Here is a 16,026-nt window from a genome sequence, read left to right on the forward strand (position 1 = left end):
TTGATACAAAATAGAAGTAGAATTTTTTTTTAACCTTTGTTGAGGATAAGTGAGGTCACCTAAGGTGAATGTGTGGAATGAGAGAGAAGAGATGGAAAGGGCTAAACCCTAGGGGATAGCAAGAGGCAGGGAAGTCTACAAAGGAGCCAGAGAAGGGTAGTTATTAGGGCTAGAGATGCCATGGATACAGAAGACAAGGAGGAAACAAGTGGTCAACAGAAACAAAGACTGGATAAAAGATGGAGTAAGTGAGAACTGGAAATAATACAGTGTACTTGGAGAATTAAGAGTTCATTAGTCAACATTTATAAATAATTTTAAGATGTTGACAAAGGCTCATTGTATCAAGGCCTGACTGTGTTAATTTGAAGAGCAAACCAGTGAGTGTAGTCATTTCTTTGGAGAAGCTTTATTGTGAAGGCAAGAAGAGAATCCAGAATAGACATAGGATTAAGGGAGGGTTTTGAAAAAAAAAATTAGGTTATATCTGAGCTTGTTCAGAGATTGTAGAAAAGAAGGCTTAACCAATGTTACACCATTTATGCTAGAACTAGGAGATAATTTATTTAGTCTCCTGGATTGAGATAATATATGCATAATAGTTTAAATACTATAAAGGGCAATAGGAATTTAATATGGTGTTCTCATTTCTAGTACATCATAATTAATTATCAGGAAGTAAGTGGATTATGTTTTTTGACTGCATAACCATTCCATTATCCCCATTACCCCCCCAAAAGAATCTCATTATTATTTATCCAGCAGTTCTTAATTGATTGAATGATTGAATGATTGAGTTCTTAAATGATTGATATGAATGATATTCTGCTTGCCCCCCCCCTTTTTTTAAGGAGTGGGGGATTTCCTTTTTCTTTTTTTTTTTTTTAAAGATTTTATTTATTTATTTGACAGAGAGAAATTACAAATACACTGAGAGGCAGGCAGAGAGAGAGAGAAGGAAGCAGGCTCCCTGCTGAGCAGAGAGCCCGATGTGGGACTCGATCCCAGGACCCTGAGATCATGACCTGAGCCGAAGGCAGCGGCTTAACCCACTGAGCCACCCAGGCGCCCCAGGAGTGGGGGATTTCTAAAGTAGATGTTGACTGGCCTGTATTTTCTGTTCACTTGTTCTGAGCTAGCAGATAACTGGATGGGTTACATAGTTATAGGCCTGATGAATACTAAGTTCCCAGCTCTTCTTTACAGGATTATTCCTTCCTGATAAAAGAGTGTATAATATAACTCTTGTCAAATAAAATTGAGATACTCCAGATTCTAGGCTTGTTATTCCCAGAGCTCCTTCAAAACTCTGGAAGGAGAAACCCAATTCTTCTTGCCAACCATTTAAACAGACATTGGCTTAAAAACGCAAGATGTTCCACAATGCTTTGGATATGAATCCTAATCATCCTTGCTCAGTCTGACAGAAGGTAAAAGTTTAACAATATGAAATTTAATTCTGTGGTCTCAAGGGGCAGAAATCAATGACCTGATATTCAGAGGCCTTTGTTAATTATTCATTGTATTTTTCTTTTCTCCTAATATGCCTCTATAACATCTAAGTAGAGTCATAGGGGCTCTTGTTTCTCAAACCCTCTTAGATCATATGCTCTTAAATGAATGGATAGTTTCCAATGTCTATGATATGCATGGTACATTCTTAGATTAGGAAGTCTGGGATGAAGTCAGCAAAAAGTATACAGTGGCCTGGAAGGTATTATTTCTGTGTCTCTTTAAGCTTGACTTTTCTGGAGGATAATAATACATAGCAATTCATAATGACAACTCACTACACTTTAGAAAAGATTATACGGAAGGGTAAATCATGTCTCCCATGAAAACTACTCTTGTTCAATGCGGTGTCTCCCGTATGTATGGAATGATTTCCACTTAGATGGTCTCATAGTCTGAGGACACACTTGACTTGGAGGTGTGTGTTTTTTTATAACAGTGTGTATAGTGGGAAGTTTCTTAAGTCTGGACTTCCTAATCTCTGCATGAGGCAAGGTTTTTCTTCTCTCTCATAACTCTTCTTGGTACTCTGAATCATCCCTCAAATAACAAGGAATGCTTATGATACTTTGTTTGTTCAGAGCACATACCTTTCTCACCTCTGTTATGTTGCCTGAGCAAATCTTATTGAAAAATTTTTTCCCTTTGGAAAATTTGAAGCTTGAGTGTGTTGGGCAAGATACTTGGTCTCTCTCTAAGTTTTGTAATTGGTAAAACTGGAATAGTAATACATACTTCATAACATTTGTGGGGGAGGTAAATATAATGTATGTAAAAATATATATAGCAAGTTTTTGTTAAACAGTAGTTATTTTATTAAATTGGTTATATTGGGCTGTGCTACCAAATAGTTAACAAATATAAGGATGGCACACAAATGAATATTTCCTGTAAATGTGATTTATTGAGGGGCCAGCAGAGCTGAAATGTAAAATGGAAAGACCATAAGGCTAGAGAGGTAGGAAGTTCTCAGTTCTGGCCTTGCTGCTTTTCATATTAACTAGCATCACAACCTTGTATACAATGACCCATGCATGCGAAACTGGAAGCTATCAGGGAGACTGCATTTACCATTGATGAAAGAATAACATCAGATTCTTTCAACATTTTAAATCTCATGTAAACCTCAGGTAGATTGAGTTTAACTCAATTAGTCAAATATTTAGAGTGTGTGACCATTATGGACTGTGCTTAGCAACAAGAGGGATAATAAAGGATACTGTTGTACACACATTTATTAAGGACTGCTATGGGCTGAACTGTATTCCTCCTAAATTCATATGTTGAAGTCTTCACTCCCAGTACCTCAGAATGCGCCTTTATTTGGAGAAAAGGTCTTTACAGAAGTAATCGAGTTAAAAATTAGGTCATTAGGGTAGGCTCTAATCCAAGATGACTGGGGTCCTTATAAAAAGAGGAAATTTGGACACAGACACACACAGAGAGAAGATGATGTGAAAATACAAGGAGAAGACTATGGGCACGTGAAGGCCTAAAACAGATCATCCCCTCACAACCCTCAGAGGAACCAGTCTTGCCAACACCTTGATCTTGGACTTCTGGCCTCCAGAACTATGACAATAAATTTCTGTTGCTTGCACCACACAGTTTGTGGCCCTTTGCTATGGCAGTCCTAGCAAACAATACAAGGATCTATTATGTGCTAGGAAAATAGTACTGAACAAAACACTGTTGTTTTTCTCAGGGGAAGGAGTAAGGTAGAGAAGCAGATAATTCAGCCTTGTGTGATAAGACTGCTCCATTAGAGGTGTGTATAGGGTGCCATGGGAGACCAGTGAAGGACAGTTGAGTATACCACAACAGAATTTGTAAAAGGCTCCTCCCAACAAGGAACCTCTGAGCTGGGCTTTTTGAAGTAAGAGTTACCCAGGCTAAGGAACAGTGCAGGAAGGGAATGTTCTGGGCAGAGAACAGTGTGTACAAGACGTAGGGTGTTCAAAGACATGGATTTGTGATTAAGCATGGCATGGTTGTAGAACTTTAATAATTCAGCATGGCCAGAGCTTAAGAGGGGTGAAAGATCCATCTGGAGAGGTGAGCAGGGGTCCAGACCAGTAGAAGGTGGTTCCACAGAGGAGATTGTGGGAGGGGGGGGGTGGCTAGAGGAATGGGTCTTTCTTGGAAGAAACAAACTAGGTTAGGTGGGAGGGGAATTATGAAAAAAGGAAAGGTATATATTTGGCAGTGAGTGTTCCAGTGTGATTAGAGCAGAGGCCCTCTTGAGGAGCAGTGGGGATGAGGTAGAAAATTAGAAGTAGGATAAAAAGTTGCTCAAAGGACCGGAAGTATGACAAACTAGGAGTGCTTCAGAGGAAGTGCCAGTGTCCTAGTCAATGTCTGCAATCTAACAGGGGCTCTCTAAGCATTTGCTGAATGAGTGATGGGAGGAAGGATGAAATAATGCGGTTGTGGTGAGTTGAGCAGGGACCGTTGATCAAAGAGGTTTGGTTTTGAAATCCAGGTGGTGCTGGGCAATTTTTTAAAACCTTGTTGAGTTTCATTTATGAATATATAATAATAATAAAATAAGAATACTCTTCATTTATAAATATGGGGATACGAATACTAACCAATATGGTGAGGATTATTTGGGATACTTTATATGAAACTGAATTGAATTTTAAATCCATTCAATCAGTGTTTATCAGAAACTACTATGTGTCAGGCACTGCACTAAGCTTTAGGAATACAGAGATAAATAAGACCCAATCTCTGCCTCTAAAGGAACTCACTTTCTAGGGTGGGAGACAGATATCTGAACATATCATTGCAACGCAATATAATAGAGATGAGCACAGGGTTAAGGGTGGGGTGACAGGGATGCACAGAGACAAAGTGATTACACCTGCCAGATGCCAGGGTGGTATAAGGAAATACTTCCTCGAGGAAGTGATGCTTAAGCTGAATCATGAACAATGCTGCACAATTAGGTGGAGCAGGAAGAAAAAGGAATTCCAAAGAGAGTGAAAAACAGGCTCCCTTTGCAGCTGTGTTTTTCTAGTTCCTATGCCGGCGCAGTGCTCTTGCTGAAAATATACTCCCGTCTGATTGGCTCCAGCAAAAACACCCTCTCCAGCTCTTATGAGACTCCTGAAGGCTGCCTCTGGCTCTGAATATCCTCAGCTCTTGACCAGGTTCTCTTTAAACCGAAAAGGCCTTTGGGAACCTTGCTGTAGCCACCTGCCAGATTCCTTCACTCCCTTCTCTTTCCTTCTCTCTTTTCTTCCTTTCCTTCATGCTTATTTGCCTTTTTCCTTCCTCTTTTCATCGAACATTTACTGTGTCCACATGTGTAAGCCATGAGTTGTCCTTGGAGATACAGACGGTCAAAACATATTTCTAACTCTCAAGGAGTTAAAAATTATCCAGTGCGTGGGCAGCAAACTATGGCTCTTTCACCAAATCTGCTTGCTTTTGTAAATAAAGTTTTATTGGAACACAGCCACGTATGTTATTTACATATTGCCTATGGCCACTTTCATACTACAACAGCATGTTGAATAGCTGCAACCGAGACCACTTTCAAGGCTTAAAAATATTTACTATCTGGCCCTTGAGAGAACAAATTTACTGACCCTTGTTCTACTATTTGGGTGTGGGAGAAGTGATGGGAGTGGGTGGGCAGGTAAATAAGTAATAGGACACAGTAAAATCAGTAGTAAGATAGGGAACTCCAGAAGAAGGGTTCTTGACCCATACTCGGAGGGCAGGGGAAGAAGAGGCAGCTGAAAGAAGTGACAGCTAGGCTAACAACTAAAGGATAAAGAGGAGTTAAGAGGGGGAAGGAAGGTCATTCTTGGCAGAGAGTAGCATGTGCAAAAGGCCAGGCAATGAAAGATAAATACACAGTTCTCTAGATCTGTGAAGACAGAAAATGGTAACAGAAGACGCTGAAAAATAAATTGGGGCCGGGCAGGTCAGAAAGGATCCCGAATATGAAAGCCATATTAAGGATTTTGGAAACATAATCTTCCGCAGGTAATTGAGAATCACTGCAATATTTTAAGCAGAGTAGTGCTAAGGCAAAAATGTGCTTTAGAAAGAACACTCTAGCTGCGGTAATACTTAACATTTTTGGGCATTTGTTCTATGCCAAGTCTTTGCGAAATGCTTTGCATGCCAAAATGTATACGGAAATGTTTATTGAGTAGTTGGGCTGCAGTGGAAGTCAGGTAGGAAGAGGCTGAGTAGGACAGCTACGGATCCAGGAGTACTAACAATCTCCCTAATGGATGGACAGGTAGAGCATCACGCACATTTAGCGGGAGAAGGAGAATCAGAGAACAGGATGATTGGAAAGGACAGTGTAATGTTACAGAACCCCAATAAATATCAATAGGGGGTGAAGACCAATAAGGAGTGAGGGCTGGAAATAAGACATTGTAAAGAGGGCAAGAGAAATGAAGTGAGAAGAAAGGGGGCTGGGGTTTGGCAAGAAGCAGGTCACTGCTGATTTCAAAGAGAACAATTTTAGCAGAAGAGCCGGGAAACAGACAGAATCGTAGGGGTTAAGGAGGTGACTAGAAGTGAGAAAATGGTGGTCGTTGAGAGATCTGTCTTTTAAAAGAAGCAACAAATTTGATCATGGCTGGATTTCTCTTTTTTTTTTTTTAACTTTTTAAAAAAAATTATTTATTTATTTGACAGAGAGAGAGAGAGATCACAAGTAGGCAGATAGGCAGGCAGAGAGAGAGGGGGGAAGCAGATTCCTCACTGAGCAGAGAGCCCGATGCGGGACTCAATCCCAGGACCCCAAGATCATGACCTGAGCCAAAGGCAGAGGCTTTAACCCACTGAGCCACCCAGGCGCCCCAATTGTGGCTGGATTTCTTAAAATTAGTCCATAATTCAGCAGTATGAATAAGTTTTCTGAGTCATGAAACAAATTCCTCGTCCCAAATATCTGGTCATTTAAAGCAATACTGGAGATGAAATTATGCAAATATGCTGGATAACTAAATTAAAGGCCAATTCATGTGAGCACGAGTTAGTAATGGAAGCTGTAGTACTGCATTATTAGAAAATGGGGCAGCTTATTTTAATGCTTAAAAATGTAACTGGAGTAACTTCCAGATGGAAGAAAAGGCCTCTTCACTATCACCAGATTAAAACTGCAGCTAATGTTTTTTCTGAAAGCCATTCTTCTGTGATGGTCATCCCTGAACATGTCCTCATTTCTGACTTTGCGCTGCACAAGCAATCAGCGTCCTTCCAAGGCTAATGAGGTCTACAAGAACAATTAACAACTCTGCCAGCACCAATATTGCACCCGGCAATTGAAAGAGCTCAAAATATTAAATAACAAGTCCAAAGAACATTTCTCCTAGATCCCTCATTAGATTGATTTTACAGATGAGTAAACCAAATCATAGAGAAGGAAGAGAGTGGAAATGAGAAGTCTTACTTGAGTTCTGTCTCACACCACTGTGAGGCTCTGAGGCTCTTGCCCATTACATTTGTAATTAAGCTGTTGTCCAGATAAAGAATGACTCCCTCCTGGCACTGACTTTTGGATGCCAACAGATTTTAAATGCCTGTAGTTGAAATATATATATTTTATCGTTGTTGCAGAAGTGCACGTGTAATGACTGGACGAAGTTTGTAAAATGACAGCAGCACATTCATTATACCACCCACTTCAGGGCCTAGAGTGTTTCAGGAACAGGGTGGTGTGGGGAATGTGGCAGGTATTTTTTCTCTTGGACCTTTAAATCTCAGTAACTTTACAAAATTTTCTTAAGTCATTTTGAAATAAGAAATCATCTCAAGGGTTATTAGGCTTACCCTTTAGGGACAATTTATTTTCCTGCTTCACAAGTTTAACTTCTTTCTTGGGTCATGATATGTTGCTAAGACACTGAAAAGGTCATTTTATCAGGTCAACTGTAAATGTGCTCTTATTACAGAAAAGTTATATAAAAGAGGAAAAGAAATGTAAGTACATTCGCATATAAAATGCACCACAAAAATGGAAAAGAAATTCTCAACTAAATACTTATAAGATCAATCTTCCTTCAATCTTTTGTTCAGATGGATGGCTTCCAAGAGCTCTGTGGCTCCACTCTTCAGTGTCACCCTGACCTTCAACAAGTCCTTTATGAATGCTACCCATCCAAGTGTACAAAATGCCAAATCAAATAGGGCTCCTGGAATAACTTTATTTTTTTACTCTGTAAAGGATGCATTTGGGGCATCTTAATATTGGTCAAAGCATCCTAAGCCAAGCTAGATGGCAACTGCTAGAAACACAGGAAATGCTAAAAAAAAAAAAAAAAAAAAAAAAAAAAAAAAAAAAAAAAAAAATTGGCATAATTCCATTCTTCCCCCCTTTTGATTAGAGTTTACAAATATAACTGTCAGCTAGTTATCCTGGGTGAGGCTATGAGTCAGTCCTCCTGGGATAATAAAAACTTCTTAATTCAATTTTGGACCATACATTTACCATAACACTGTCAGTGTTTTGTTGTTATCAGTATCTTTACATTTCTTTACTCCCTGCTATGATAGATTTTATCTCTTCCATTGCCTACTGTAATTTGTTGCTGAAAAAAACAATTGTTAGTAAGTAATATGCTGAGGGGTGGTGATTATATAAAAGGATGAGGGGCAAGATCCCTGCGATAGAATGTATGTGTGTACCTGCGTGTGTGAGCTCATGAAGGAATGAGTGCCTAATGTGAGTGCAAATAATTTGATAGGCCTGAGAGCAACACTGTAACCTGTTAGAGGTCAAGAACTGTGTATTGTTCACTGTTACATTCTCAGTAATTAACACTTCTTTCTAGCACATGTGAAATGTTTAAGGATAGTTTGCTGCACGAATGAGTGAAGGGTACTAATGCTCCAGGTTCATGGGCAAAACAAGGCTTCCAATTTAAAAATGAGGTTGGCATAAGTGACTCTTAATCTCACAAAACAAACTGAGGGTTGCTGGGGGGAGGGGGTTTGGGAGAAGGGGGTGGGATTATGGGCACTGGGGAGGGTATGTGCTTTGGTGAGTGCTGTGAAGTGTGTAAACCTGGTGATTCACAGACCTGTACCCCTGGGGATAAAAATGTATGTTTATAAAAAATAAAAAATTAAAAAAAAAAAGAAAGAAAGATAGAGTTAAAAGAGGAAAAAAAAAAAAAAAAATAAAAAATGAGGTTGGATTGGGCACCTGGGTAGCTCAGTGGGTTAAGCCTCTGTCTTTGGCTCAGGTCATGGTCTCAGGGGCCCCACATCGGGCTCTCTGCTCAGTGGGGAGCCTGCTTCCCCCTCTCTCTCTGCCCGCCCCTCTGCCTACTTGGGATCTCAGTCTGTCAAATAAATAAAACCTTAAAAAATAAAAATAAAATAAAAATGAGGTTGGAGATCCATCTGTAACAGTCTACTGTGCACCCAGTTGTTATGGCGTGATGTCTATATACACAGAATTATGCTAGGAGTTGTGAGAAAGACCAGAGAATTGAATACACACAAAGTGGACTTGAAGAGTTTCTAGTCTAGTGGGAGAGACAAGAAATATACGAGCAAAAACTTAACTTTGAATTCTAGAGAGTGAATAATGGCATGCCCAGTGTAATTTTTCATACCGAATACAACTACTACATAAGCGCAGAGAAAAGAGAGTCTCCAGAGGACTAGCGTCATTACGGAAAGCTACATAAACAAGGCAGGAATTGAGTTAGACATTTGAGGATTTAAAAAGAAAAAAAAAAAAATAAGAGAGAGAGAGGGAAAGGAAAGGAAATAGCTGTCCAGGATGGGGAGAGGAGAGTACAAATAAGCAGTCATCAAGAGAAGAATAGATAGTCTGAGACTTAAAATTTAGGAAGGAGTCATCAGACTTGGAAAAAAGAGATGATGATGATAGAAACATATATAATAAGGAAGTAAAGAAGCATGTAGGTTTAGTATACTAAACACTTCATATCTAAAGTTCTTGGTTAAAAAAAAAAGAAAGTCGTGTTGAAACATAGACATATTTTAGGACCCGGCAGCATCCCCAGAGGCTAGTGAGTAGCACATGCCTCACTAGGAGGAGACTGACCGTATATTACTTTGGAGGGGACGAACAGGTAAGTAGGGCTTGAATAAGTCTTCAGATGAAGGATTCTGTATTGAAGGAGCCTTGGATTGCAACATAAATCTAACTCTCCCAAAGTCTTAGATGACCTGATGTAGTTTTGTAGTTAGTCCTTATATTTTATCAATTTCCATTTATTATATATATTTAACGGTACAGGAAAGTCAGAACAGTGTATACAAATATCATCAAAGCAAGACCAGGTACATAAAGAATACATTTGGAATTCTGATTTTCAGATACTGAGAAAAAAAAAATTCACACAGCAGTAAAATAAAGGAGAAATATTAAGAGCCTAAAGGGGAAGCAATAATTGATAGATAAACAAAAAACAAATGAAGGTCTTACTTTTCTAATCTCTCTAAGAACTGAAGTAAGAAATCTTTATTAAAGTTAATCACAGCCCTGTGGATAAATCATCCATATATTGTATTTATGTGTGAGAATATGTAGAACAGAGTTAGTAAAAAATTTTTTTAAAGCTTTCAATAAATAGTTTGAAAGTCACTTATATGGATCCTTTAAAACATTCATTAATGGAATATTGATTAAATCAAAAATTAACTCTTGAGAATGTTTCCTAAATAAAGTATATCTATGCAGGGATGTAAAATGAAGTTTCAAGCAACATTAATTATATCCTTTTGATGTCTCTACTGTCTTATTCTAAAAAGCTAATAAGACCTGCACTACATCATTGTTAATGGGAGTGTGGTGCTTGTTGCTTAGGCAACAGGATGAATAAATGCAGGTCAGAATGTGCTTCAAGAAAAAAGAAAGCTAGAATATGATACTGAGTGGAGACTAAGTAGGTCTAAAAGATTTTTCATCCTATTAATAAAATCTGTTTCTTAAACTGGGCTGATCATATTAGTGTACTTTAACTAAATTCATAATTAAATAAATCAGATTATGGAAATCAATAAATAATTTTTATAAAGGTAGAAACTAATTTTTATGATACTAGTAGCAAATAAATAGTGTAGAACAGCATATAAATCAATAATTAATGACACTATTTTATGGTCTGCTCGGTTTTCATAATTAACTCCTCTGAATGATGATTCAAAGTTTGTTTCTTTTTTAATTAATTTTGTCTCATGAAGAAAGTATTTGATTGACTCATCTGAATTAAGTTTGTTTTCTTTGCATGATTTTCTGGAAAATCATACATAAAACTTAGAACTATAAAAGTAAAGACAATAATCTATGGAGAAGCTCAGACCTTGGTTTTGTCACATATACCCAGGATTTTTGCCTCCCAGATACATTTTGGAGTACTTATACATAATTCATCCTTGAGTGTTGTTTTACGACCTCAAGATGCTTATTTTAAAACTGTTTGATTAACCTTTCAGTTTCTGGCTTTCAAAAAGTGGTTATATTTGCTCAAATGTGTCCCAACATTCAGAAAATTATATTGAATTAAAATATTTGGAAGTAGCCAAATAGTCTAGAGAATCCAAAGTCCTATCTAGCTTCTCCTGGAACCAGAATAAATTTGGACAAGGGTTTGAGGCGTGAGAATGAGAAAAGTCTTATCTCAGGCAGAGACAGAGGGAAAGAATAAAGACATCAAGATGTGCAGTAAAATATAAATAGCCATGAAAAGACTTTCATTCTGTTTGATAGTTCCCCGAATTCTTAGTGTTCTCTGTTTAGAGTCCTAAGTCTGTCCTAAATCTGCTCAGTGTCCTAACACTGTCATAGCAACTGAAGAAAATTTTACTTTTTTCCTATTTCAATACCCACGATATCTTATCTGTCTAATCAATTAGTGACAGTTCTCTTCAACAGGAGAAAGATAACAGTAACTGCATATCCCATTATAAAAAAAACACATCCGTAAGAGTTCTATGTATATGGTTACTTAGGGCTCATATGTCTTACTACATCTATGTAGCTTTTTTTCAAAATCTCGTGGAGCATACACTTTTTAGGAAAAGAGGCTGAAGTTTAACAATTTGACTAATTTTTAAATCCATAATAGTCAAGTCAAGCTTGGAGAAAAATAATTTTAAATGAAAATTAAAAAAAAAAAAAAAACCTAAGTATCTTTCACACATTTTTGTTATCTATTCTAGCATTAATAAGTTTCACATGTCTGCCCAGCATTTTATTTAGAAATAGCTATTAATTATTTTCTGCAAGCCATTTGTGTGTTACATGCTTATATTATGCAGCTCTCTCTAAATTTAGGGATCAGTAATATGTGTGATGAGCACTTAAAAGCAAGGAAAGGTAATAAGGACTGTGACGTAGTTTAACAAGGGAAACTGATGAGCACAGGGGGAGGTATGTGAATGATTAGAAAGCTGTATTATGGGTCTGCACATCTCCCCACCCTCCTTCCTCACCTATATTCATCACAGGGAGAAGTTTGCACACCACACGGGGTTTAGACTGCATGCAGAGACCAGTATTCGGAAGTACATGAATGTACTTAGTCCATCAGCCTCCCTTTCTAAATACTGACAGGTAGTTGATGGAAACGTTTGTCTCTTTTATCTGAAGTAATAAATAACACTTCAGTGCTCTTCAATCAGCATGTGTAAGTAAGTGAATGTTCTCCATAATTGACCATCTGAAGCAGTTTGCTAACAAACTAAAGGTCGTCCACATAATTTAAACTGCTTACCGAACAATTATCAGGAAAAAAATAATCCTCACACCGTAAACATAACAAATTGTCTAATTAATCACTAAATGCTGATGTTCAAATGAAAGATGTTTTAGGAATCCAGAATTAACTGAAGAGTACTATAATCTAACTGGGTATTCTGAGATGACAAATTTATAAAAATCACACAAAGAATGACAGGGAGAATATAAATGTTAATCTTCCTTCACTGCCTATAAATAGTACTCTCACCGGTTCATTCACATAATACATATGTATATGGATGCCTATAGATCTCATTTTTCAGCAAGTGTCTATATGCACACAGTAAGTTCCATCCTAAGGGCATCCGATTTTCTGATGCAGTTACATATATAAATTGACCGATTTTGGTGCAAAATCAGGCTGCCTCTGAGCCGTGTAAGACACATAAGAAGCAAAGACAGACAAAAGGCAGCTCCGTGGACACAGAGAGCATCTTACCATAAACTGTACATTGTCAAATCCATTAGCCATCAGGTGGTTCTCGTACTGAGGTAGCCCAATGCTTTCCAACCATTGTCCCACTGTTTGGACGGGGCATCTGGGTCCTGTAAGAGGATGAAGAGGGAAGCGTTTAAGCAGGGAGTAGCCGTCCACTGGGTAATAGCGGTAGTCCTGGGCTGAGAGGTGGCATTGCCACATCATGCTCCTGGGAAAGTTGCTATCAAAGGAGCCCGCCAGCTTGACAGATTAATGTTCTCAGCGAGAGAGCAAAGTCAGAAGTAAAACATAGTTTGCCAGGCAGGCTGTGGAGTATGACTTGATCCTAGCTCCACATTTCTTACATATTAATCTTTACTACCGACCAGTACGTCATACAGCCCCCAAAACCAGGCAGCAGAAGAAGGCATATCAAGCTGTCAGCTTAGGCTGGTCTGCGTTCTATGTGATTGTTGGAGTACTCCACAATAAGCAATGCACGGCCGGCAGCCAGAATTCTTTTTATCAAGTACTCCTACACTCATCAGTATGCAGCTCCATGCTCCTTGCTCCCCCTCGCTCGCTCCCCTTCATTACCCAGCCCAGGCTACACCTCGCATTTTCAATAATAGCCATCAGATAAGGCAGATTTTTTTTTTTTTTGTCTGCAAGCTGGAAGCCTGCTGCTGCTGCTTCCTCCTACACACCCATCCAAGCGTCAATCCTGAATGATGAGAGCAGTCAAAACAAATGCAGAAAATAGCAAGATTCAAAAGCAAACCAAAGTGCTTAAATCTCAATTGAATCTTCATACTGGTTATACGTTACAGGGCTATTTGTTGTGGAATTTTACGTTTCAAAAGACACCAGGAAATGCAAAGCTTTAACTATAGCTTATAGCGGAGCTCACTACAGGTTTCCTTTTTCCTCTCCTTTTCTTCTCTTTCCTTTCTTCTTTTCTAACCGCAGCACAGATAAATGTTTCCGATCTAAAGCTTTGCAGGGTTTGGAGAATAATTATTCTCTTCCTTTAACATGCTGTATGAAAATGAACCTCTCTGAAATATTTTTTTTCCCCCTTCGGAATTACTGCAAAATACAGAAACTGCATCGCAGTCTTGAAGTCAAGATAATTCATTTCTCAATTGCAGGGCTTCTTCTAAACAAAAATATTATTAGGCACAAGAAATCCTTTTCCCCTCTGATATTTATAACCCAGTCTACCAGGGTTAGCATTCTAAATTAGCTATAAAGGTAACGTTACTGGGTAGCGATTTTTAATAAAGAAGAAGAGCCCTAACCAAAAATAATTCAAGAATAACAGATGCAAATGTGTGAGTTTTACTGAATGGCAGACAGATTGGGTAATTTATTTAATAATTCAGAGAAACCAGAGATTAATAATAGAACCCATAGAAAAAAATAATAGACCATAGGACTAAATCATAAGAAAGAATAGACTCTTAAGATTGGGAGATAACTTGAAGAAGGGTTAGTCTAACCTGTCTAAGGGATTTCTAAGGCAGAAATCCCTTATCATAGGGTGCCGAGATGTTTATCACTGAATTTATGCTTGAATACTGCCTAGAACGCAGCTCTTACTACTTATCAGGAAGACTCCACTTATTAGATATTTTACTTCCTACCTGACTCCTACTCACTTGTTCCAGCTCTGCCTTTGAGGTTACACAGACTAGGAACAGTGTCTTTTCTACATAAAGTGTTTTAAAAATCAAAGATAACTCCCATCCCCCCAGAACAGTACCTGGCACATAAAAAGTGCTCAATAAACATTTATTAAATAAATGGTTCAATTCAATGATGGTTCAATTTCCATAAACCAATCAACATGATATACCACATTAACAAAATTAATATGATCATCTCAATAGATGCAGAAAAAGCACTTGGCAAATACAACATCTATTCACAATAAAATAAACTCTGAACAAAGTGGGGTTAGAGGGAACATATAGCTCAACATAATAAAGTCCATATATGACAAACCCACAGCTAACATCATACTCAATTGTGAAAAACTGAGAGCTTTTCCCATAAGATCAGAAATTAAATAAGAACATCCACTCTCACTACTTTTATTGAACATAGTACTGGGAGTCCTAGTTGCAGTACTCAGACAAGAAAAAGGAACAAAGCATCTAACTGGTAAGGAAGAAGTAAATCTATCACCATTTTCAGGTGACATGAGACTATACATATAAAAACCTTAAAGACTCCACCAAAAATCCATTAGAAGTGATAAATGAATTCAGTAAAGTTGCAAGATACAGAATTAATACCCACAAATCAGTAGCATTTCTATACTAACAACAAAGAATTTCTCTGCTCTGAAAGAGAAATTAAGAAAGCAATTTCATTTACAATTACACCAGAAAGAATAAAATACCTAGGAATAAACTTAGTCAAGGAAGTGAAAGATATATACTCTGAACACTATAGAACACTGATGAAAGAAATCGAAGATGACAAAAACAAATGGAAAGATATTCCATACTCATAGATTAAAAGAATTAATATTGTTAAAATGTCCATATTACACAAAGTAATCTACAGATTTAATGCAATCAAAATACCAACAACATTTTTCACAGAACTAGAACGAATAATAAAAAAATTTGTATGGAATCACACAAGACCTGAATAGCCAAAGAAATCTTGAGAAAAAAGAACATAGATGGAGGTATCACAATCCCAGATTTCAAGATGTACTACAAAGTTATCATAATCAAAACAACATGGGACGGGCACAAAAACAGACACACAGATCAATGGAACAGAATAGAAAGCTTAGAAATAGACCTACAATTATATGATCGATTATTCTACAAGAAGGCAAGAATATACAATGGGGAAAAGATAGTCTCTTCAACAAAATGGGTGCTGGGAAAACTCAAGTGTTTTACGGCACTTGAGTTGTAACATGTTCCTTTTTTCCTACACTATGTGTGGAAGAATGAATGAAACTGGATTACTTTATTATACCATACACAAAAATAAACTTTCAATGGATTAAAGACCTAAATTTGAGGGCATAAGACCATAAAACTCCTAGAAGAAAATACGGTCAGTAATCTCTTTGGTATTTGCTTTAGCAAAGTTTTTCTAGATGTGTCTCCTTAGGGAAGTGAAACAAAAAACAAAAATAAACTATTGGGGACTATGCTAAAATAAAGATTTTGCACAGCAAAGGAAACCATACACAAAACAAAAGGCAACTTAGTGAATGAAAGAAGATACTTGCAAATGGTATATTAATAAGGGTTTATATAAAAATATATAAAGAACTTAAACAATTCAACACTAAAAAAAATCGGTTTTAAAA

General features: G+C 37.5%; 1 protein-coding gene across 1 annotated transcript in view; it reads right to left on the minus strand.

The window, feature by feature from the left end:
* Window positions 1-13,326, minus strand: part of LOC123393837 (ankyrin repeat and sterile alpha motif domain-containing protein 1B-like) — a 105,990-nt gene extending 92,664 nt beyond the window's left edge. Inside the window, exon 1 of the mRNA XM_045087078.1 lies at window positions 12,705-13,326. Coding sequence (XP_044943013.1) covers window positions 12,705-12,908 — 204 coding nt within the window. The 5' untranslated portion in view covers window positions 12,909-13,326. The remainder of the gene's footprint in view (window positions 1-12,704) is intronic.
* Between the last annotated feature and the right edge of the window lie 2,700 nt (window positions 13,327-16,026).

The sequence above is a fragment of the Mustela putorius genome, unplaced genomic scaffold, assembly GCF_011764305.1.
Source record: "Mustela putorius furo isolate JIRA1106 unplaced genomic scaffold, ASM1176430v1.1 tig00001027_pilon_pilon_pilon, whole genome shotgun sequence".
Lineage (NCBI taxonomy): Eukaryota > Metazoa > Chordata > Mammalia > Carnivora > Mustelidae > Mustela > Mustela putorius.